This window comes from Dendropsophus ebraccatus, chromosome 1 (assembly GCF_027789765.1).
Source record: "Dendropsophus ebraccatus isolate aDenEbr1 chromosome 1, aDenEbr1.pat, whole genome shotgun sequence".
Lineage (NCBI taxonomy): Eukaryota > Metazoa > Chordata > Amphibia > Anura > Hylidae > Dendropsophus > Dendropsophus ebraccatus.
The window spans coordinates 172,271,803-172,296,539 of NC_091454.1; the positions used below are offsets into that span (position 1 = coordinate 172,271,803).

The 24,737-nt window shown below is 42.2% G+C and overlaps 1 protein-coding gene across 1 annotated transcript in view; it reads right to left on the minus strand.

Moving 5' to 3' along the window:
- Positions 1 to 285: 285 nt before the first annotated feature.
- MRPS11 (mitochondrial ribosomal protein S11) overlaps positions 286 to 24,737 on the minus strand; it is a 32,168-nt gene continuing 7,716 nt past the window's right edge. Inside the window, exons 2-6 of the mRNA XM_069956673.1 lie at positions 18,703 to 18,804; positions 14,607 to 14,705; positions 11,294 to 11,423; positions 2,731 to 2,796; positions 286 to 683 (exon numbers count right to left, since the gene is read on the minus strand). Of these exons, the coding sequence (XP_069812774.1) occupies positions 576 to 683; positions 2,731 to 2,796; positions 11,294 to 11,423; positions 14,607 to 14,705; positions 18,703 to 18,804 (505 nt within the window). The 3' untranslated portion in view covers positions 286 to 575. The remainder of the gene's footprint in view (positions 684 to 2,730; positions 2,797 to 11,293; positions 11,424 to 14,606; positions 14,706 to 18,702; positions 18,805 to 24,737) is intronic.

The window sequence follows — 24,737 nt, forward strand, 5'->3', positions numbered from 1 at the left end:
TATAATATATAAGCTATTCAAATAGGTAAAAATGTCAATTCAAAATTCACTGAAGATGTTTTTTTTTTTCTTTAAATGCTTGAGTTTAAATTTTATTTTTTAGGTTCCAGTGTACAATAGCTTTTTCTGCAGAATCTTGTTTGGGGAATAACCTATTGTTTGTAAAAGCAATTTTCTAGGTGGTGATTTATATTACTTGTAATTTTTGAAGAGAATACAAATTCTCGTGTAATTTTCAAGGACACAGAAGAAAAGAAATGCACAAGGCTCAGGCTACACAAAAGGTGAGCTCAAACATTTTACTGATATTTTATTACAGCCATCTTAAAAGCAGGGGAAAAAAAACACACACTGACAAAAAACTCCTCCTTTTTACGTTAACCATGTCTTGAAAAAAAAAAAGCGGTCTGTATATACCCAGAGTAAGAATTCTTGTTCTTACAAACGATATCTTGACACAACATTGTGCAGCCCGTCAGGAAAAACCCTGCGAATTGCTGTTACTTCTTTACAAAGTGTCCTGTTGGAATCAATATAGTATATGGTTTTTATCATCTACTCCACTGCGATCCTGTTTACAATCTGCGTGCTTTACGTGGACGGCAACCATTGTGAGGGACAGGGGTGTTGTCTGTAATGGATATAACATCTAGTCCTCCCATGGTTAACCCTTTAATGGCATGCTGTAAAAAAAAAAAAAAAGAAAATTTTAAATTCCACTTGCAGTATAACACGTTAAAGCTCTGTTCACATCACATCTAGAACCTGGGTGGGAGGGTTTCCTGTATATAGCTCAGACGGAAGACTGCTACACATACCAATGTATGTAGGGTATGTGGCAAATAGGCTCATATTACAAAGGGGTCCGATGTATATCTGCCCAACAGAGGTCAAAATGGCACTCTTTTGGAATATACACCAAATGTATCCATGGAGTTCCATTCACCCAACAGACTCTAAACGTGATGTGAACATAGCCCTAGTGTAATTAATTCTGTAATATACATATCAAAAGTTAGAGCTTATTTACTTTATGTGTAGATATAGGTTTTAGCCCATTGTTCCCCAGTCTGCGGCTCCATCAGCCCCGGACAGCCTAAGACTGCTGGGTATGAAGAGATTTGTAGTTTTGCAACAGCTGTAGCCGCAGGTTGAGGAACACTGCTTTATGCTATTAAATGACCAAAGGTCACTGTTTCACAGATGTTCAGGTCGCACTCAAGCAGCGTTCCTCCTCATCTTCTAAAAGCCATAACACTTATTTTTTCACAAACATTACAATACCAAATGTTTGTTTATTTCCATTATTGTATAATAAAAAAATGGGGTGATTTCAACCTTTACTGGGGGAGGGGCTATAATATTTTCAAAAATATTTTTTTTTAATTTTTTTTTTTACACAGGGGACATAGGGGACTTTAGAGACATTAGATTGCTTATATTAATCACTGCTATGCCATTGCATAGCATTGATCAGCAATCTGCATGTAGAGTCTCTCTCTACAGTCAGACTCTAGATACAGATCGCCGATCCGGCAGGGCCTAGGCAAGTATTATTCCTCCATCTGTCAGGGAAACTAATTGGTCAGTCAATGACAGGTACTACTCTTGTCATCGACACCCCTTAATGTTGGTATTGCTATAGATCACAGCATTTAAAGGGTTAATGCCAGATAGCAGTGTGATAGCTGCTGTCTGTCATACTGCCTACTGGTACATTGTATGTGGTGCTGCTGCTCACACTGATCTCACACATTAAAACCCCGTTTATAGACTTTGCAACTGTACAGGACATCAGCAGTTGCAACGCATACAAACACATTGCTGATGTCAAAGGGGTTAAGAGCTTTATCAAAGGAATGTTTTATACCTAGACCTATGAATGAATGAACTTGTTTTACTTTCTAACCAAGAGAAGTGATCAGTGTCACACAAAGATATTCCTCTAAAGGGGACATCAGGACTAGCTACTATGTGCTGGTGGTACATTGGTGGTTTCAGGCCATGCAGATGCCTCATTGACCCTTGATATGACATGTAGTCTATGATTGGATGCAAAAAAAAGCAGCTGACCTTAACCTTATTGTAGGTCTCCGCTCATCAGTGAATGTCAAATGAAGCACTTGGCATACATGCTTCATAGGTAAAATACAAGCCTTGAAAGGTTACGTGCAGGCATGACATCAAGTTTGGTCCTAATGGAGCTGTCACATTAACTTCCCTGCCTAACACAGACATTTGCATTATACCCATCGTAATCTGTTACTATCGGGAGAGATGAACTATGACTATTGCCTATTGTCAATGGTTTAAACTGGTGTTATCTATACACTGGTGTCCCCTTGTAATGACTGTGTGGGACGATGTGATCTCTATCTATAGAACAGGAAGTGTCAGACTATTGTCAAGCTCAGTGGTCAGAGTCAACACTACAAACACTGTTAAAAGGGTTTATAAAGCATTAGAAAACATGGGCACTTTCTTCCAGACACAGCACCACTCGTCTCCAGTTTGGGTGCAGGTTTTGCAACTCAGTTCCATTAAAATGAATAGAGCTTAATTGCAACCACACCTTAACTGGAGACATGAGTGGTGCTGTCTCTGGAAGAAAGTGACCATGTTTTCTAATGCTGGATAACCCCTTTAGAAGCATGCTTAACATAAAAACTTGATTTAAATAATGAAATGACATATTCCGCTAAGACAGAAGGGAACCAGACTCTCTCTTACCGGTCTTCCAGGTCCCATGCCTTTTACCACCACTCTGACATGTAGAACTCCTTTATCGACTGCTTTCTGAAAAGGAAAACAAAAAAAAAACACACCAAGATAAATTAAAGACACAGCAGGCAATAACAAGTACTAATGTGAGGTGTTATGGAAATCCAATGCATCCAAATTGACACTAGAGCCCTGGCTAAATGAACGCTTGCAGAATCTCTACGTGTGCTCTCATATAGTCGATCTATCTAAGGGAAAGCAAAAACACACACACAAAAAAAGGGGGAAAATGTAAATAAATTTGTCTTCGTGCAGTCAGGTAACACCCGCACTGATCTACCCAGCAATAAACAATTCAACAACAAATATAAAGTGGCAAACAGGGAGAAAATTGGTAAGGGAAAAAATGGCTTATGAATTAAGCCGCAGGAGCATCCGCTTGTAGAAATTGAACAGTCAGCTACTAATCTAGAAGCAGAAAAGGCTTTTTAGCAGAACACCTACTGACCACCACATGGAAAGATTAATTGTTTGGGGCTCGTGAAGAGGGCCTTCCATTTTTGAAGAGGAGATGCTCTTTTTGTTTGTTGCTGGATGCAAATACTTTGTTTAACGTGCAGGTAAAACCTCACCCCCAATCATTCAGTCTGGGCTTTTCCTGCCATGTAATGCAGAAGCCTCAGAAGACATGAATGGCGGTCAGCCCTGGATGGGATGTAGAAACATGAACACCTGCTGTAGCCCAGAAACCTTAGTAGACTGACTAGATGTCAGCTCCTGTGGAGATAAGAGACTATGGGAGGTATCAGAAAGCAGAACTGTCAGGCAGTTCACTGTTTCTGCTTTTAGAAAGTGTTGAAATGTGAAGAAATGGACAAGCCATTTCCAGGATGTGCCAGAGCGGTGAAAAACTCAATCATGTCCATAGTGACAAGGGCCTCCCCACTGGTTCATATGTCCTGGAGCATCTGTGGACAACGTAACTATATTCAGGAATGGGAAAACGTTAATTCCTTACCGATAATGGTTTTTCTATGAGCCCATGGCAGCACCCTCCAAGGGTCGTGTCATAGGGCCATTAGGGAAATACTTAATATGATCATTTCCTAATGCAGTATTTTTCTTTTATCAATCAGGCCCCTGACCTGTAAGAGCATTTATATACAGTATCCACATACAGCTTCTAATCCCTCTATTTTCTTGGCTAAGAGGTGACAACTTCATTTATAGCAGCCAGTATTATGCAGGGCAATAAATAAGCAGGGCTTTGGAGTCGGAGTCGTGGAGTCGGACCTAGTTTTGGCTGGAGTCAGAAAAAAATGTACCGACTCCGACTCCAGCTTTAAAAAAAAAAAAATCTTAGAACAATTTAGAATTGAGTTTTGGTATAAATAAATAAATAAATATAAATAAATTTGGTATAAAAGTTTTGCTCATCAATATATATTTTGAGCAACATTCTAATAGGACACTGGCCCTATTAGATGAGGGTGGTCAGGGAAAAGTTTTAGGTCACTATCTGGCAGTTTGTTTCTGTGTTGGAAGAGTCCATTGTGTGGGGGACGCCTGTGCTGTTCTCTTCCTGGATGCTGGATGACTATATATGAGCAGCAGTGTAATATGGAGATATCCTGTGTAATATAGAGGAGGAGGAGGAGAAGACATAAGTAGTGCAGCAGTAACCTCTGTCCTCAATGTGGTGTTTTTCTTCAACGTTCTATGGCTGCAGCCGTGTGTGTGTGCTATGGCTGCAGCAGGCTGTGTGTATGTGTGCTATGGCTCAGAGCAGGCTGTGTGTGTATGCTATGGCTGCAGCAGGCTGTGTGTGTGTGTGCTATGGCTGCAGCCGTGTGTGTGTGCTATGGCTGCAGCAGGCAGTGTGTATGTGTGCTATGGCTCAGAGCAGGCTGTGTGTGTATGCTATGGCTGCAGCAGGCTGTGTGTGTGCTATGGCTGCAGCAGGCTGTGTGTGTGCTATGGCTGCAGCAGGCTGTGTGTGTGTGTGCTATGGCTGCGGCAGGCTGTGTGTGCTATGGTGTGCCCCCACACCCATAGTAACCTCTTTATATCACTATGTCTGACCTCTATATTACAGGTATCTGACATTGTTAGCAGTCTTTCTGTTTCTGTATGGTAAATATTTAGTTAGAAACATAAACATAGAAGATTGTCAGCAGAAAAGACCACCTGCTCATTCTAGTCTAGTTGTGAGTAGTTTAAGACATGGAGGCTGGAGACTGGCTGCATCCACTGCACACACACAGGAGAAGCTGCTCTATATCTCTCCTCATTCCCTCAGAAATTGCCCCAGGATCATGTAGGACATTAGGGAGAAGCCCCCCCCCCCCGCCATTTAGCAATACATCTGGTGTTGCAATGTATTTACTTGCAGCAGGCACTTCCACGTTAATAGACCAAATGTAGTCTACTAATGACTATGTACTGTCTATTTCCTGACTAAACTTTTTTTCCCTCATATTTCAGGACCTAAACAGGTTATCCTGGACTAGAAAAACATAGTGGATTCCCCCATAAATAGTGCCACATCTGTCCTCAGGCTGTGTGTGGTATTACAGTTTGGCTCCATTCACTTCAGTGAAACTGAGCTGCAATGCCGCACCCAAAATAGACAGGAGTGGTGCAGCTATGTTTCTAATCCTGGATAACGCCTTTAACCCCTTAACGACATAGGGCGTATATTTACGCCCTGATGCCGTTAAGGACGTTCAGAGCGGGGCCGCGCGGCGACCCCGCTCTGAACCGCGGCAGTCCCGGGTGCAGCTTATAGCCCGGGACCGCCGGTATTAGCGAGCACGGTCCGATCGCCGTGCCCGCTAATACAGTAATCAGGTGCAGCTGTCAAACATGACAGCTGCATCCGATTACCAGACGCAGCACTTCCCTGGTGTCTAGTGGAGGAGATCGCTCCTCCGGGATGTTATCCCGGAGGAGCGATCTCCATTTCTGAAGCCGGCCGGGGACCGCTCCAAGATGGCGGCGTCCCCGGCTCGGCACTCGTTTACTTCCGGCTGCAGAAGCCGGAAGTAAACGAGTGCCTATCTCATGGATCTCTGCAGCATATCTATGCTGCAGAGATCTCTATGAGAGATCAAAGCACTTATACTAGAAGTCCCCCAGGGGGGCTTCTAGTATAAGTGTAAAAGTAAAAAAAAAAGTGTTGTTAATAGTAAAAATCCCCCTCCCCTAATAAAAGTCTGAATCACCCCCTTTTCCCAGGTTATAAATAAAAGTAAATAAATACATAAATAAACAAACATGTTTGCTATCGCCGCGTGCGTAATCACCCGAACTATTAATTAATCACATTCCTGATCTCGCGCGGTAAATGGCGTCAGCGCAAAAAAATCCCAAAGTGCAAAATTGCGCATTTTTGGTCGCATCAAATCCAGAAAAATTGTAATAAAAAGCAATCAAAAAGTCGTATATGCGGAATCAAGGGAGCGATAGAAAGATCACATCATGGCGCAAAAAATGACACCTCACACAGCCCCATAGACCAAAGGATAAAAGCGCTATAAGCCTGGGAATGGAGCGGTTTTAAGTGACGTTTATTTGTTGACAATGGTTTGAATTTTTTACAGGCCATCAGATACAATATATGTTACATGTACAATATACATGTTACATATCGTTTTAATCGTAACGACTTGAGGAACATATATAACAAGTCAGTTCTACCCCAGGGCGAATAGCGTAAAAACACATTTCCCCCAAATAAACAAAATTTTTCAATTTCACCATACATTTATTTTTTTACTGGATTCACAGTGTACTTTATGCAAAAATTCAGCCTGTCATTGCAAAGTACAATTAGTGACGCAAAAAATAAGGGCTCATGTGGGTTTCTAGGTGGAAAAATGCAAGTGCTATGGCCTTTTAAGCACAAGGAGGAAAAAACGAAAATGCAAAAATCGAAATTGGCTCTGTCCTTAAGGGGTTAAAGGGAACTTGTCATCATACTGCTTGAACCATGAGTCTTTGCGACATTCCCCAGCAACGTCCACTCCACCAGCCTTACTTAACAGATCACCCTAATTGGGTATAGGGTAATATCTAGCAGGGTTGGGAGAACCCACCTGAAGAACTGTTTGTTAAAGTGACTCTGTACCCACAATCTGTCCCCCCCAAACCACTTGTACCTTCGGATAGCTGCTTTTAATCCAAGACCTGTCCTGGGGTCCGTTCGGCAGGTGATGCAGTTATTCTCCTAAAAACAACTTTTAATCCTACAGCGCTGCGTCTAACGGCTGGGGCTTACATTTGTATATGCATTAGGCTGGCACACCTCTCTGTCCTTCCTCCCCACCCTCCTCATTATTAGGAATGATCCAGGAACATTTACTGCTGTTTGAGCTTTGCACAGGCGTATTAACGATCCAGCCCATGTGCCGGGCTGCCACAGGTGGGGAATAGGAAGCAATCTGTCTGGAGTATTCCTAATGATGAGGAGGGTGGGGAGGAAGGACAGAGAGGTTGTGCCAGCCTAATGCATATACAAATGTAACCCCCGGCCGTTAGACACAGCGCTGCCGGATTAAAAGTTGTTTTTATGACAATAACTGCATCCCCTGCCGAACGGACCCCAGGACAGATCTTGGATTAAAAGCAGCTATCTGAAGGTACAAGTGGTTTGGGGGGGTCAGATTGTGGGTACGGAGTCGCTTTAAGGCAGCATGAACATGAACCCTTTAAGGCTATGTTCACACTGTTTTTTTTATGACAAAGGACGTTGTCATAATGCAATGATTTGTTCAATACATTATGTGAAACAACGGCCTTAGACTTTATAGCCCCCATAAGTAAAAGCTTCTGTCCTTGCAGTAAAAAAAAAAAAAAGTAGTCCCTGGAGCCTCATTTAAGAGTCTCAAAACACAGGACTAGCCAGAAATCTGTCCGGGAAGGGTTCAGCCAAGGGGGTCCTTCCAGGAGGACACAGGCTAGTCCTGTGTTTTGAGAGTCTTAAATGAGGCTCCACTGGCTCTTCTTTTGCATATTCGTATTTCCCAGGGAGCAATGCACCTAGGTTTTCACTGCATTGAGTGCTTTAGCTGGCAGCCGACAGTATTATGTTTGTCAGGTCTCCCTGAGATCAGTCATCTGTTTCCTGTATGGTCCTTGCAGTAAGTCTTTATTACATTTATTTATTTTACTAATTTTTAGAAAAGTTTTACCATTATGGAACCTCTCTCCAGTCAGTACTTTGTGTGCACAATCTCAATGTCCGTAAGTCTGGTTGGCTCAAACACAGCAATACCCCTGCATCCATATTCATTAACCCATGAATACTTAATATTTACTTTATGCATCAGGATGGAAAAATACAGCTTTGTCAGGTCTTCTTTTTTTTCCCATACACGCTGGTTGGTAATCTTGTATAATGTCCCTGTAGAGTAGTCATTCCTAGCAATAAATATCTAGCTATAAATACACTTATACAGTATGCACACCCTGCATACAAAAACACTATTTCTTGTTCTCAGTCCGTGCAAATCTCATCATGATATTGCCTTATTTTTTTAGTATGTGAAGCGGCTTCAGATAACTACTGTGGGGAAACTTTCTGAGGCTGTTCCATGGGCACCATGAAAAAATAATTTAAGTAACAATGAGCATGCAGGTCATGTAGGCCTTTTATGTAACCGTGCACAACAAACTCTGATGGGTTTATCATTTCACAGGCTTGTCCTAATTAGTTTTATGTTGTGAAGTGAAACATTGTGACCTGTCTGTGTGGCTAATCACGCTGGGAAATCGCGGCAGGAAGAAAGAAAACACAATCTAGCCAATACTAGGAGCTCGCATCTGGCAACTTTGGATGGGGGCTGCCACCTAGTGGACGTTGCGGCACTGGTCGCCTCCAAAATCACAAACTATAAAAGCATAAAACAGTAAGAAAAAAAATGCTGACAATAACTATTGCAATTTCCTATATTTTCTATTAGCACATTCAGCATTTGGCCCCCATCTAAATGATATACCCAAGGCTTTAGTCTTGTGAAATGCATTTAAAGTGAATATGTCACCTAGATTGTATTTTCCTGATTGGAGCCAGATACTGAAACGTTGTCTTTTTTTCTTCTATTTTCAGATTTTAATTTTACTTTATGTACATTATTATGAACAACAGTAAGTGATATGCTTTTAAATGGCACCAGCATTTGGGTTCACATAATTAATTGATTATCTTTGTGGAGGAAATGCAAATTTTGCCAATTTTTTTTTATATTTATTTATTTATTTATTATATATATATATATATATATATATATATATATATATATATATATATATATATATTTATTTTTTTTTGGGGGGGGGGTGTAAATTTAACCCATTTAATGTAGAGTAATGATAATATTATATTATTTCTAGGGTTAGTATAGTACAATGGGGGGGGGAAAAATAAGTAAAAAATAATAAGTGTTGCTATTTAATTTTATTTGTACATTATTATTGGAGCAACAATCTTTACGGAGCTATTTTACAAACAGCATTTAGTAATATGCTTTATGGCAAGACCACCATTGCCCCCCCCCCCCCATGCAGAACAACAGTTTTACTACGAGGCGCAGGACTCATCGCTCGCTGCACTACCTGCGCAAAATCTGCACCTGTTCCATGGTGAATGGCAGGGGCACAGATGATAAATCTGACCTAATAAACATCTCCAGACCCTTTTCTATGTATGGGACACATTTGTAAGCATGCTCTGTGAGCTCTGCATAGTTCACGCTACAGGAATGGGGTGGCTGAACTGCTACTGTCTTTTCTATATACTGGTCTAAGAAATAGTGCGTACCCTATCTTTGCTAATGTACTACCTAATAATTCTGGTTGCACAGTCCAAACATAATTGGGGGGGGGGGGGGGATATTACAAAAAGAGCTGGCACACCAACCATATATATTTATTATTACATCGATATATAACATAACAAATCTCTACTCAGGAATTAGAAACATTAAAATCAAATATAACCACCGGGGGCCAAGTATGTTAACTTCCAAGGTCCAGTTACCTATTCCAACTGGACCCACTCCTTGCGTTTCTGTGCCCCAGTTACCCCAGCAGTTTTTGAGTATTCTATCGATTTTACAATAGGTAATTTTCTGATGAAACATTCCCTTTGAATCAATAAATAAGACTTGCATAATTATAGATCAGTAGGTTAGTTCCCTTTTAGGGTATGGTTACACTGAGTAAACTTTTAATCCGGCAGCGCATTCCTAATGCTGAGGAGGGTGGGGAGGAAGGACAGAGAGGGTGTGCCAGCCTAATGCATATACTAATGTAAGCCCAGGCCGTTAGACACAGCGCTGCCGGATTAAAAGTCATTTTTAAAACAATAACTGCATCACCTGCCGAACGGACCCCAGGACAGATCTTGGATTAAAAGCAGCTATCTGAAGGTACAAGTGGTTTGGGGGGGGGGGGGGTCAGATTGTGGGTACAGGGTCACTTTAAACAGTGTACTTCTGTATAGTACATAATATATAGGCACATTGAGGTAACCACTCATGTTAAAGATATCCAGCCACAAAAAGATAATACAAGCTAAAAGATATACAACACATTTTTTCCCTGAAAACATGCATCAACCCCTTCCCAACTCTGTAAAGTTTTCCTCTTACTCCTAAGACCCATGCCATTTTATATTTTCACCACAAACAGTTTTATGAAGACTTGTTCTGTTTTTGTGGCACAGGTTGTACTTTCTAGTTGCACTCTTCATTTTACAATATACTGTATAAGAAAAAAAGAACACCACAATTTCCAAAGACGCTTTTATTTCTTCCCCCATATGGCAGAAATGTTATGTTAACATTATTTTGTGGGTCAGTACAATCAAAACAATTGCTTTGCATCCTCATATTCTGACCCCTATAACTTTATTGTTTGCATCTATGAAGCTATGTGCAGGTTTGTTTCTTGTTTTTTTTTTTAAGAAAGCTGTAGTTGTCATTTGATGTTTTGTGAAAGGTAATAAAAATAATAAAAATCATGCATTTAACATTTATTTTAAAAACCTAATACTTCTCGTCACAGGGTGCCTACCAGAACCAGGACAGAACCGCCAACTATCAAACTCCTGCCTACAATCTGAACTGACCACCCCTTCCAGGGAGTTAAACAACCAGCAATGGACTGACAGTGGGTGGTAGCTGCAGATCGCAGCTGGCATCTACCAGGCATAGAGCCGTCTCAGCTCCTGTGTCTGCTCCATACTCATTTACAAACATTTCAATGTAGTATTACATCAAATTTCAGAAAAAGGTTAGAATGATAAAAACAAACATATACATGAAGCCATACATACGGGAGGACAGATTTATGAAGACTGTCCATAGTAAAAAAAACGGTCTTGCTTGTACACAGCAACCAATCATAGTGCAGTTGTTTTTTTTTTTTTTTTTTTCTCATTATAGTCCTTTTGAAATATAAAAGCTCCGGTACTGTTGAATGCTATAGGCAACAAAGACTGTGTTTTCCTAGACATTTTTCATACATCTTCAGTATATAAAATTTCCTTAAAGAATTCTTGCTTACTTACAGTGGCAGCAGAGATCCCAGCTGTCTGTGCAGCTACAGAAGAGCTCTTCTTGGCATTTCTAAAGCCCTCCGTGCCGCAGGACGTGCGGGTTATAAACCTATTGTCGGGATGTGTGACCTGGATGTGTGTGCTGAAACAAAGAAATTTATAAGATACTTGCAAACCAGAAGTTTGGACCAAAAAAAAAACAACATATTTGCCCAGATTTCTCAATCTGTGTGGCACATGACTCTAGCAATCATTAATTCAGTCCATTAAAGGGGTTTTCCAAATCCAAGACCTTTTTAACCAGTCACACAAGGAGACTTTGACAAGTGATCTCCTGATTGTTGGTGTAATACACTGCATTACTACTGTAGTGCAATGGCGCAGTGTATTATAGCTGTCATTAATCCCCTAGCCCTGCTGCTATAGAAACCCTATAATCATGTTGCCTAATTGGCGAGGTCATGACGGAGCGCTTCAAACTCAGTACATGTCACAGTCACAATTTGACCACAACATGTAAGGGGCTTAACTCACGCTTTTCTGCTTCTGGTAGTTAGAGTAGGACCCTCATACATGACACTCACTGGATGTCAGAGAGCGTAACTGTCATTTAAATGCCACTTTTTATACATCAATAAATACCAACAGTACAAGCATTTTTAAGAAACTCTGTAATAGGTTTTATTAAACAAGAGTTTCCTTCTGTACTCAAAAATCTGTTTTCCTACATCCCCCCTCACTTCAGAAGCAGGATTTCTGTGTCCATTATCGTCTATGGAGAGGGGGAAGGGGTCTAGGGGGATGAGTGATCACAGAGAGGAGAAAAGGAAGGACTGCAAAACACCACATCCTGCAGTCTTCTCTCACCAAGCTCCCAGGTAATCACTGACGTTTCTGACCTCTGAGTCCAGTGTTTTGCGTGCCCAGACAGTCTACAAACAGCAGGGCTGGCTCTGTCCTCTTCCTGCTCACTCATCCCCCTCAGCCCCTTCCCCCTTCATAGGTTATTAAGGACACAGCAAACCCATCTTTACTTTGCTCCTCTGTAATAAAGACGACTTTGGCTGATAATGCACTGATAAGAAGGGGCAGAAGCAATCAACAGCGCACGCTCTGCTCCGCTGAGGGGAGATAAGGTCCGTAGACTGCTTCCGGCTGGAAGTTTCATAGTCGCCAATATAATTCAGTAGACTGCAGTTACAGCAGAGGTGAAGGAGCAGAGCGAGTGCTGCTGAATGCTTCTGCTCTTTCATTCTATAGATAGTGGGGGTCTTAGCACGCGGAACCCCACCGATGCACACTTCTGACATGTCACTTTGACATGCCAGAAATTTTTACAAATGACAGTTACTCTTTAATCTGGAGATTTTACTCTGGACATCACGTACAAGATCTATTCTGATGGATGAAGAATAAAATCCTATCAAGTTCCTAACTCTCTGTTTTTCAGTAGCATATCTACATAGGCCTGATTGTAACAAAATAAAGCAGCGGCTCAGGATTTTCTCGGTAGAGTCTTTTTTTTGTTTTGTCGTACACTTCAATTAAACACTTAGTTATTCCAGCAGACAAGTCATACTGTGCTGCACGCAGGGAGGCAGTCCGTTCCCTATTTCTTTCCGGCAGGGCAGGCAGGATTACATAGCAGGACATGGCAAGACAAATGTATTACAGCCACTTGCAATTCTAACAGTATTGATTGCTGTTCATTAGGTAGCTTTCACTTAACTGCCGCTCAGTGCACTGGTCCAGAAGGATGAATCCGAGAGCGCAGCTTGAGGCTGATAACTGAGATGGCAGCCATGAGTATGTATGACACCACCATCTCCCATCATCCTGACAATGTGACATATCACATGAAGATATTTCCCCTCCCTAAAAAACTTCAAAAGTCTCTATATAAAGGTATCAGTCATAAGCATGGAGTGGTTCCACTTCTATCAATACCAGAAAGAATCTGGAATTATTCCTCTCACATGTAGGATTCTCTATATGATACTATTCTTGGTAACTGATGTAGTAAGGCTATACTGCTTTCAGTCTCACTGAGGGAAACTGTGATATGCTTCAGCCCTGCAAAATCAGTATCAACATAGGAAGAGATATGGGCAGCAGATATATCAGAAATCAAAGGGTTATTCCTATCTTGACATTTATGGCATATTCTCTTGAACCCCCTCCTATCCAAAGGGTGAGAGCCCTCTGACCTGTGTGGTTGGGAAGCTAAAAAGCAGCTGAACCTGCTGGTATAAGCATGTTGCTTAACTCCCATTGACATTTATAGGAGTTGTGTAAGCGACATACCCCACTGTGTTATACAGGTTATACAACTCCCATTAAAGTCAGGGGCACTTATGCAAAATGATTAAAGTGTTCCTGATATTCGGGGGGGCTTCTGACGTTTTGCAGCAGGAGAAGAGCATGAGGGGGAACACAGTGATCCGGTGAGAGTAGTTCTCCTGGCTTGTTCTAATGCCGAGACATTGACCGATCAAAACTTTTGACACGTTTCAACAACAACAAGCCAAGTGTCTTTGGAGGTGACAGGTCCAAAAATAAATAAATAAAAAACATTTTCTGCTTGCTGACCACCTCTGGCTGCCTTAAAACATGTATAGTATATCTATCTCTGTATTCCGCTCAAAATGTTAACATGTTGCTGCCCTTGGTGAGGACTTAAACAGTCTATTCTTATCTTTCGGCACTTACCCGATGTCCTCCTGCGTCATGTTCAGGTCTCAGCTAGGTGATCCTGCCTCCACTTCCGAGATGGACTTGTCTCAGTAGTGACAGCCCGCTCAGCCAAACGCTGGCCGCAGCGATCCCCCGTCCAGGTCAGCGATTGCCTGACCAGGCTGTCACTTCCAGAAATGTCCATCTTGGAAGTGTAGGTGGGATCGCTCTGCCGGGACCTGAAGATGATGCAGGACGACACTGGGGGAGTACGAAGGTAATAATAGGCTGTTTATGTTCTCACCAAGTGCAGCAACATAGTAAAAAGTTAATTTTTTGTGGAATACCCTTTTAAAGGAATTGAATTATCTACATAACCTTTGCCCATATATATTGTTATTACAAATAAATATTATAGAGGGAGGTCTTTTTCTTAAGACTTCTTGTCTATTAGCCAGAGCAGACAGATGCTAATAAGCATCGACTGCACCACACAGGTGTTATAACACATTGCTTCAAGAAACTATTATGTAAAAAAAAAAAAAAAAAAAAAAAAGGACAGCCTGATGGATTATGATCACATGAAGGCCTCTTGTGGCATTATGGGTCAACACTAATTCAATTAACAGATTTGTATTAATAAATGACTCACTTGTTATACGTGGCCTTAATATGAACGATTGGCACATCTTCATACTTCAGTCCTCTCCATCGTAATGCACTTTGCTCCCCAGGCATAGGTGGAAACAGTCTGTGGGAGGATCATACAATATTAATCTGTTTAAAAAAAAATAGTATTTTGCATATGTATTGGCAGAGAAAGAATACTGATCTTAGGTTACCAGTGTCATGCACATACAGCATAAAGACAGTGTGTTATTACATAGTGGATGAACTCCGTGAACTGAGCTCATTCAACAGGGATCTCTCTGTTCTAAGAAACCTAAAAATCAGTGTTTTACATGCATAGAAATGTACTCTCTTGTTTCTGCTTCTCGTTGCTAAAATACTGAATAACTTGACAATGGTTCCTAGTGTCTTTTCTACTCATCCTCCCTGTGGCGCTATAGTCAGGAGAAATAGGAGGGGGCGCAATGCCCCCACTGATTGTACATTTACCGCCATCGTGATGGTGGGACAGTCCCTTTAAATATTTACGGGGCTTAAAGCGGCACTATCAGCAGGTTCTTTCCAGAGAACCTGCTGATATGCCGCAGTAGCTGTGTGGCCCCCAGAAGTGGATTGCTGATAATTAGGTTTCTCTGCTCCCCCGCAGTGTTTAGTAAATTGGTAATTGCTTTTATGCAAATTCCTTGCTTAACAGCATTTGGGGCGTTGCTGGCAGGCTCCGAACACCACCACGTCCCACCCAGCCCAGCCCCTTCCCTCCCGCCCACTATGCATATTCATATATGCATAGTGGGCACTACGTGTGGCGGCGCCGCCGCAGGGAAGCAAGGAAGCTGTCCCACCCACCCAGCCCGCCCCCTCCATAGCCGCTCACTCTGCTTATTCATAGTGGGAGCGGCTCTGAGCAACCCCCTCTGCCCGCCCCCTCCATCGCCGCTCAGCTGACAGCCAATCAGGAGCCCAGGAAAGTATGCTGCTCATTGTCACAGTTTGCAGATAGCAGGAGTGTGATCGGTGCTGGGAGCCTGGGTTATGGAGGATCGTAAAGCTCAGCCCAGGCTCCTGGCGCTGACCACACTCCTGCTATCTGCAAACTGTGACAATGAACATCATACTTTCCTGGGCTCCTGATCGTCTGTCAGCTGAGGGGTAAGGGAGGGGGCGTGCTGGGCAGGCGGAGGGGGTTGCTCAGAACTTCCTACTATGAATAAGCATAGTGAGCATCAATGGAGGGGGCGGGCAGGACAGCTTCCCTGCGGTGTACATAGAACCCACTACGCATACATGAATATGCATAGTGGGCGGGAGGGAAGGAGACTGGGCGGGACATGGCGGTGCTCGGAGCCTGCCAGCAACGCCCCAAATGCTGTTAAGCAAGGAATTTGCATAAGAGCAATTACCAATTTACTAAACAATGCGGGGGAGCAGAGAAACCTAATTATCAGCAATCTGCTTCTGGGGGACCCAGCTACTGCGGCATATCAGCAGGTTCTCTGGGAAGAACCTGCTGATAGTGCTGCTTTAACCACATGTATAGACCAACAGAAACCCAATATAGTTCCAATTACTAAAGACTACTTTTACTAATATTTAGTAAGATGGAGTATTTTAAGCAGTGCTGAGTAGGTCTAATCCAGTGTTAGGTCTTTTGGTAAATAATTTTACCTTAAAATAAGGCACTAGTCACATATTACATGTAAAGAAATGAAGAACTGTGATTCACATTCATTTCCGCACAGTAAATTCAGCTTTTTTTATTTCTATAATATTGATGTGCTTCTTAACACATAAGCGTCCCTACTAGAACCTGCCTTATAAATCTGGGGCGCACAGCCTGTGGTATTACGCCCAGTTGTCATTTTCAATGGCAATAATGGAGCTACCACCAAGTACAGCAACAGCAATAATCAATAAAGTGTGAGTTCACTGTATAATAAGGAAACAAAATGGAGGCTGAAATAAAAAAAAGGAAAAATCAATCAAGAGAATTCTGTGTGATCAATGACGCAAAAGCAAAACTAAAACTTCTAAATAGAAATAAGTTATGGATGCGACAATTTTATACGGCTGTTTCTTTGTTGCTATTCCTTTTTTAAGGCTAAATCACTAAAACATAAATATAAAATAATCACATAGTGGATAAGATGTCCTATACAGACCTTAAAGAGCCGCTCCAGAGGAAAAAAAATGTTTTCAAATCAACTGGTGTCCAAAAGTTTTACAGCTTTGTAAGTTACTTCTGTTTAAAACCTCAAGTCTTCCAGTACTTATCAGCTGCTGTATGTCCTGCATGAAGTGGTGTATTCTTTTCACTCTGACACAGAGTGTCAGAGTGAAACCTAGAAACCTAGTTGACTTTAGTAAAATGAAAAATAAAAATAGCAAACATATTCTAGAATAGTTACTTTGTGGAGAATACACTGGCTGGTCAGGAGAGGCCACAAATCCACTTTAAGGGTATGTTCACACTTACCGGATCCGCAGCCGATTTTCTGCTGCGGATCCGCTGCAGATCTGCAGCTGATTTCATTTAAATAACTGAACACTGCATCAAATCTGCAGCATCAAATCTGCTGCAGATCCTGTAGGTGTGAACGCACCCTAAAGGGCCTATTATACGGGTCTTTTAGAGGAGCAAACGAGCGCTCTCAGCGCTCCTTTGCTCCTCGTTCCCCGCTCGCTGCCGCCGCTATTCAACGTGGCTGCAGCGAGCGGGTGAGTGCGGGAGGGGGCAGCGGGGAGCTGCGGGGGGGGGGGGGGGGGGGGGGCTGCCCGGGTGATCGCTGATCGTCCGGGCAGCCCATAAGATATAGCAGCGTCTGCTGCCGTCGCTCCTATTCAACGGAGCGACGGCAGCAGATCGCTGCTATATCAGTCGCTTGTTCTTCAACATGTTATATCGGCCGATAATCGTTCCGTGGAATAGGGCCTTAAGTGTACATAGTATACATGTAGCAATATATAGGTATTTACTATAAAGTTAAAGGGGTAGTTAGGCAAAAAAATGTTTCAAATAAATTGGTGCCAGAGATTTTTAAGTTACTGCTATTAAAACAATCTCATATCTTCCAGTAATTTTCAGCTGCTGTATGTTCTGCAGGATCTGGTAATCTTTCCAGTCTGGAGAGCAGGAGATGTTTTCTATCAGGATTTGCTGCTGCTCTAAACAGTTCCTGACATGGACAGAGGTGACACCAAAGAGCACTGTATCAGACTGGAAAAAACACCACTTCCTGCAGGATATAAAGCAGCTGATAAGTACTGGATGACTTGAGATTTTTAAATCGAAGTAAATTATAAATCTCTGGACCTTTCTGATATAAGTTGATTTGAAAAAAATAAAATCTTTTGCTGAACAACCTCTTTAATTAAAGTAACAGGCAATTTTGAACTAAAAAAGGACTATACAATATGCAGCCTAAAATATTTAGTGTGATGTTTACTGCGTTCAGTCAGCAGTCTGCTGTATCAGTGCGCTGATGGTAACGGATGAATATGAAGCGTACTGTATGTAGTAACAAATTTTCAGAATACAGCACTATTCCCATTGACTTATATTTGATATGGTACAGAAAGGGTTGATCAATTTTGGCCTAAAACTAAAATCTCTAAAAACTTGGAGGATTCTCAATTTTAATTGCCTTTATTTATTTTTAATTTAAAAAAAAGCTTAAAAGAAAAAAAAAAAAAAACATCTCCATGCCGATTAACAGAAATGTTAAGGACAATCCTCATAATCAGTATACGGTACACTAACAAGATGGTTCCACATGCAACTTTTATCCCCTATCCACAGGATAAATGAGGAATGTAGAAGCGCTTGGTGTCTGACCATTGGTACCCTCACGGTCAGGACAATGAGGTCTTGCATGCCTCATTTAAAATAAGTGGTGGCCATAAGTTCCCACTACTGCTCCATTCACTCACTATGAGTCTGATGATGTCACATGAACACAAGACCACAAGACTGCCAGCACATAGCCTTAGTTGGTTAGGGTGAGGATATGCCTGACTAGAAGGTCCTGGTAGAGCAGACACTGGGCTGATTTCTTTTGGTCTCCTCGAGGAGAGGCAGCCCTATGAAGTAAGGAAACATTGGTGTGGGAACGGAGACTTACCCCAGGTCTTTAGAGCTTTGGTCACTTATGGCACTGCCTGTAGAGCTCTGGGTTAGCTGTGCATTCACACACAAGGGCCGGCACCACCAAGATTTCAATGCTCTGGAGATTAAAAAAAAGAAAATATATCTATATTGAAAAGTAGTCATAATGTGGCATATGTGACATCTTCCCAATTCATGTTTAGAAGTACAGAGAATATGATCCACCTTCAGACATAGGCTAAACCTGTTAAGTCTTTTCTTGTTTGGTTCGCCAAGTATCCCTACAATACCAATCAAAGCAGTAGGCTAAGAACAAATTTGTTCAGTCCTATAATATTATTTATTGTAGTGATTTTCTGTACATATAGGAAGCTAAAGCGAGCCAATCACTAGGAATTTGGTTCTAAAGCTACTACTGTAGCAGCATCTGATAGATGGGATAAACCGCTGCCTTACCATGTGTTCATTGCGGCCTGTGGTTCCTTTATCTGCAGAAATACGAAATACGGCGCACACGGCAGGAGAGACTGGAACTAGTCATCAGGGCAATGACCAGTCACGTCTCTCTGCCTGACAGCGCACTCTGTGGAGGTGATTGACAGGAAGAGAGACCAGTGAGAAGCCTCCTTTCCTGTCAATCACCTCCGCAGAGTGCGCTGTCAGGCAGAGAGACGTGACTAGTCACGGACCAGATGACTAGTTCCTGTCTCTCCCCTGCCACGTGCACTAGAATAGAGGACCGAATTTCTGCAGATAAAGGAACCACACACCGCATTGAACACATGGTAAGGCAGTGGTTTACCCCATCTATCGGATGCTGCTACGGTAGTATCTTTAGAAGCAAATTGCTAGTGATTGGCTCGCTTTAGCTTCCTACACGTACAGAAAATCACTAGATGAATAATATAGGACTGAACAGATTTGTTCTGTCTACTGTGCTCTAGTGTGGGGTTTTTCCATCTTCTATGCTGGCAGGCAGTACTTGCTGCTGGTTATACAGCTATAGTTTATTATACGTGTATCTACTTACTACAGCTATGTTCACAGATAGTATTTCCATCAGTCTTTTGGTCAGTATTTTTTTTAATCACAATCAGGAGTGGAACTGACAGGACAAAATTATATTGGAAAGATTTGCACAGTTTCTGTATTCGGTTAACTGACAGAAATACTATGTGTGAACATAGCCTACAATAGCATTGTGTATGTTGATCTTGTACCCTGATAGCTGTTTGTATTTACCATTACCTGTGTACTATCTTATATACATTTGGTTGACCTTTATATTACTGTATTATAGTATTGTTACTGTATTATAATATTGTTATACACTGGATCAATTCTTTTGTAAAGACTTATGTAGCTGTTACTGTACCTTCTCCCACTTGATGAATTTATATAAAAAAAAACATTACAATGTTATACATTTATAAAGGGGTTTTGTTCAGTTGTCTGTGATCAATAAAGATTATACACTTTTCTATATCACTGTGTAAGGATTTGTGATTTATCAGTCGGTTCTAGCTGCTGACAGATCCCCTTTAAGGCTGGGTTCACACTACGTATATTTCAGTCAGTATTGTGGTCCTAATATTGCAACCAAAACCAGGAGTGGATTAAAAACACAGAAAGGATCTGTTCACACAATGTTGAAATTGAGTGGATGGCCGCCATATAACAGTAAATAACGGCCATTATTTCAATATAACAGCCGTTGTTCTAAAATAACAGCAAATATTTGCCATTAAATGGCGGCCATCCACTCAATTTCAACATTGTGTGATCAGATCCTTTCTGTGTTTTCAATCCACTCCTGGTTTTGGTTGCAATACTGACTGAAATATACGTAGTGTGAACCCAGCCTAAGGTTGCATTTCCATGTTTTCTTCTGCATTGCCATTTCCTCCCCCAAAGCAGCACAATGTCACTGGGATTCTCAGCAACATCACCCAGCTATTGGTTACCAACATAAGGGCAGTTTTGACTGTGTGCAGAACGCATTCCAAGTGTGAATGTAATGGTACAGTATACTATTACGTGGTAACTAGTGGTGGTCTGCCCAAGTGGGTGCTCAGAGATTAAAATAATAGATAGGCAGAGACCCTGCTCACATGTCCTCTGGTAAGTGTTATTACAAAACTGTATTGTGTATACTGTGTATATACTGTATTTGTACGCAATTGTTTAACAACTGTTCTATGATACAAATGCATATTGTACTTGGGCTGCAATACATGACCTGCGGGGACTTTAACCAACTTCTACAGCTGAGGGGGGCGCTTGACATCACGGACGCCAGGTAAAGTGTTAGGGTCCTATTAGACTAAGTGATTTTTGTTTTTGCTGATGATAGACAATAGCAAACAAGCATTTTTGGGAACAACCTGAAACCGTTCACCATAACACACAGAATGATAGTCGTCATTTACCATCGCAATAGTTACGATCGTTTGTACACTCTAGTATACGAATAATCGTTATAATGAACGAATGATGTATACATACACCAAAAGATTAAAGATTATTTTATGGTCAGCTTAAAAGATGCTATCAATGACACACTAACAGTTTTTCAATTGTTTCCTGCATACACACGGAAAGATTATTGTTAAAATATAAACGATATAGCGATTTTTTTGCATGATAATCTAACACCCCCCCCCCCTTGAAGACTGATTGGGGGGGGGGGGGGGGTCAAAAAGTGGGTGCTACACAGCATAAAGGGCTCTCCACCTCCTACACCTGTCAGATTTACAGGCAGGTGTACACCTGGCATAAGTGTCATAGAAAGGTATAACACATTAAGATCAGCATACAAAACGCTGGTCTTAGTAAATCCCTTCTTAGGACCAGAAGGTAATTTCAGGTAGTGGAAATAGGTTTTGACAATCTCCTAGTAAAAAAAAAAGTAAGATTGGGTTTAAATAGAACCTGTAACTAAAAATAACTTTTTGACACATCAAAAGTTATTGATCCCACCGGGTCTCACTGCTGAGACCCACTGTGATCGGGAGATATAGCAGTGAAAAAGAGCACGACAGCAGCATAAACTGGCTGTTATAGAGATACAGCTGTAGAGTGGATGGCATGACTGCCGCACTCTCTCCCCGGCTATACCTCCTAATCACAGCGGGTCTCAGTACTGATCTAATGACATGACTCTTTAATGATAAAATAGAATGTTAAATCAAACATAAGGTAAATACAGCCCTGAATGAAGACAAAAGACAGCCAAGCACCATCCCTACTAAGAATCTTCAACCTTTCCCAGGAATCCAGGTACATGCTAATTTCGACTTCATAGGGTCTTTATCAAGCATGCCTGATAATGTACAGTAGAATGTGCCTGGATACCTAACAAAGGTTAAAGAGTCAAAAAAATTTTTTTGGCAGAAATCAATAGTCCAGGTGATTTTAAGAAACTTTGTAATTGGGTTTATTTGACAAATATGCCATTATCTGCATGTAAAAAGCCTTTTCTCAGGTCCCCCCTCCTCCTCTCCTTTCTGTTTCAGAATCAGGAAATCTCGACTGTTTTTTTATCAGTCGGATCTGTCTGGTCTATGAAGAGGGGAGGGGGAGGAGCGAGATTAGCGGGCAGCTGAGAGCCGAGAACAAAGGATTGCTCAGCGGGGAGCTATTGAGAGGTCAGAGGTCAGTGGTGACTGCAGAGGAGAGAGCCCATGATGTGAATGTAAATTAACTCTTTGTTGTCCTGTGTTGCTGCCTTTACTCTCTCTCTCCATCGGTAAACTATAAAGACAGAGGGGAGAGCTTCAAACTGCTTTTTCATGATAAAAATTCATTTTTCGGCTAATAAACCCACTTACAAAGTTTCTTAAAATTGCCTGTACTATTGATTTCTGCAATAAAAATTTTAACGACACTTTAAAGAATACCCAGATGCTGTAATGTAAACGAGCGCAGATCTGCTAGATTGGTGATCACTTACTGCGCCTATTCCACGGCCCGACAATCGTTAGCGAGGGCTGCAGGGACATCGTTACCGATGTCCTTGCAGCCCTTGTTTCATACATTACCTCTCCAGGTGCAGGTCCTCCAGCTGTTGCAACACTATAATTCCCATCAAACCTGGACAGCCAAAGCTTTAGCTCTTGCTCTTCAGGCATGATGGGAAGTGTATGTAGTTTTATAACCGTTGGAGGGCCTAAGTTTGACACCTGTGATATGGACTATATGGGATAATTTGACTTGCATGCTATGGGACAGGTATGGGACATACCTTTAAAACACAACACTTGTTTATATGTCCTATTAGGGTATATGAATGTCTGTAAGAGCGACCTCTCTATAAGGCCCAGTCTAGCCATGCATCGAATGGCTGCCATGTGGTGCCTAGATTTCCCCTGAGGGCAGAAGTGGCATGTCATGGTGAGGACAGCGGATAGCTAGTGGTCAGAGAAGCTGGGCATGTCGTGGTCAGTTCCCATACATACAGGGTTCAATTTATGAGACACACACCATTAAAATAAAGGCCGTTTTGTTGGATGGTTGTCATTTAGACAGTGTGCGAATAAAGCCTAAGTCACTGATGCACCATAAATAGTTATAGGATGAGCACTAAGGTCTTATCCATGTTTTTATATCTCTCACAGAGACCTGAAGCCCGACAACATCCTGGTGGCTGATACGGGCCATGTTAAGATCACAGATTTTGGTCTCTCAACATGCATGAGACCGAACAGCCACCAGCTGCGCTGGAATGTTGGACTACATGGCTCCTGAGACGCTGGCCCAGAAGAAATACAGCGCCAAAGTCGACTGGTACTCGTTTGGTGTCATCTTAAACGAGATGTTGACCAGTGAACGTGAATTCGACCAAACGTTCTTTGATGAAACTTCCTCCGGCGCCAAGAACATCATTCAACCAGTAAGTGTCTTCCTGCTGTACTGGTCTAGTATTAGGGGTTACACAGTGTTAAAGGGAACCTGTCACCCCCCGTACCGGGGTGACAGGCTCCCGACCCCCCGTTAGAGACCCCTATACTTACCTCATCCCGCCGGGTCCCGCTTCTGGATTCGGTCGGGTCCCGGAGATCTCAGCCGCTGCAGCCCGGCGCGCGCGCTGAGAGATGAGTCCAACACCCATAGAGAATGACAGGAGAGTCCAGCGCTCCGTCATTCTCTATGAGCGTTGGACTCATCTGTCAGCGCGCGCGCCGGGCTGCAGCGGCTGAGATCTCCGGGACCCGACCGAATCCAGAAGCGGGACCCGGCGGGATGAGGTAAGTATAGGGGTCTCTAACGGGGGTCGGGATCCTGTCACCCCGGCACGGGGGGTGACAGGTTCCCTTTAATAATAACTAGATAACACTATGGTAGCAGATGTAGAGAAAACATCTGAAATGGACTCCACCATTCATCCCTGAAGTAAGGGAATTAATATATATCACATAGCTCCAGTGCACCTACATAAGGAAAGCTCCAAAGCAGCTCCTAAGATGTGCAAGGTTATTCTTTAGAAAGAGGGGGAGTGGATTCCTGATCATTATGTTATATCATGCTCCTTTTACTTTTAGTCAACTGAGATTACTCCTCACTTCCGACCTTTCAAGCTAGACAAGATCGAAGCTGCAGAGGCCACGTCATCAATAACACCAGCCGCCCAGGCCAAGTTCACAGGGTTTTCATTCTCCAACTGGGAAACCCTAAACAAGACACCAGCTCAAGAGTGATTGGAGCAAGCTGTGTACCTGAACCTCCAGAAGAGCGAGCAAGAACGAAGCGACCTGAAGAGCAGAAGACCAGCATTTCCGAGAGGACCCCTGCATGGATGAAGACGCCAAGGTAAGATCAAAGGCGATGCCAGCAGATCCACCAGCAGCTGGCGGTAAGTATAAGTGCTGTACCATCTTCGCTAAGTTATGGGCATATACGGCACAAGCACAAGCTTTGTACTGTCCTGGGCATTGTGGAAATACAAAGTAGTGCCCGGCTATTAGGGGTGGAGGATATAACATCTATGACATGCCTATGACATATTACCAGTAAGATTTCCTCATCCTTATGACAATCCTGTCATGGGAATCA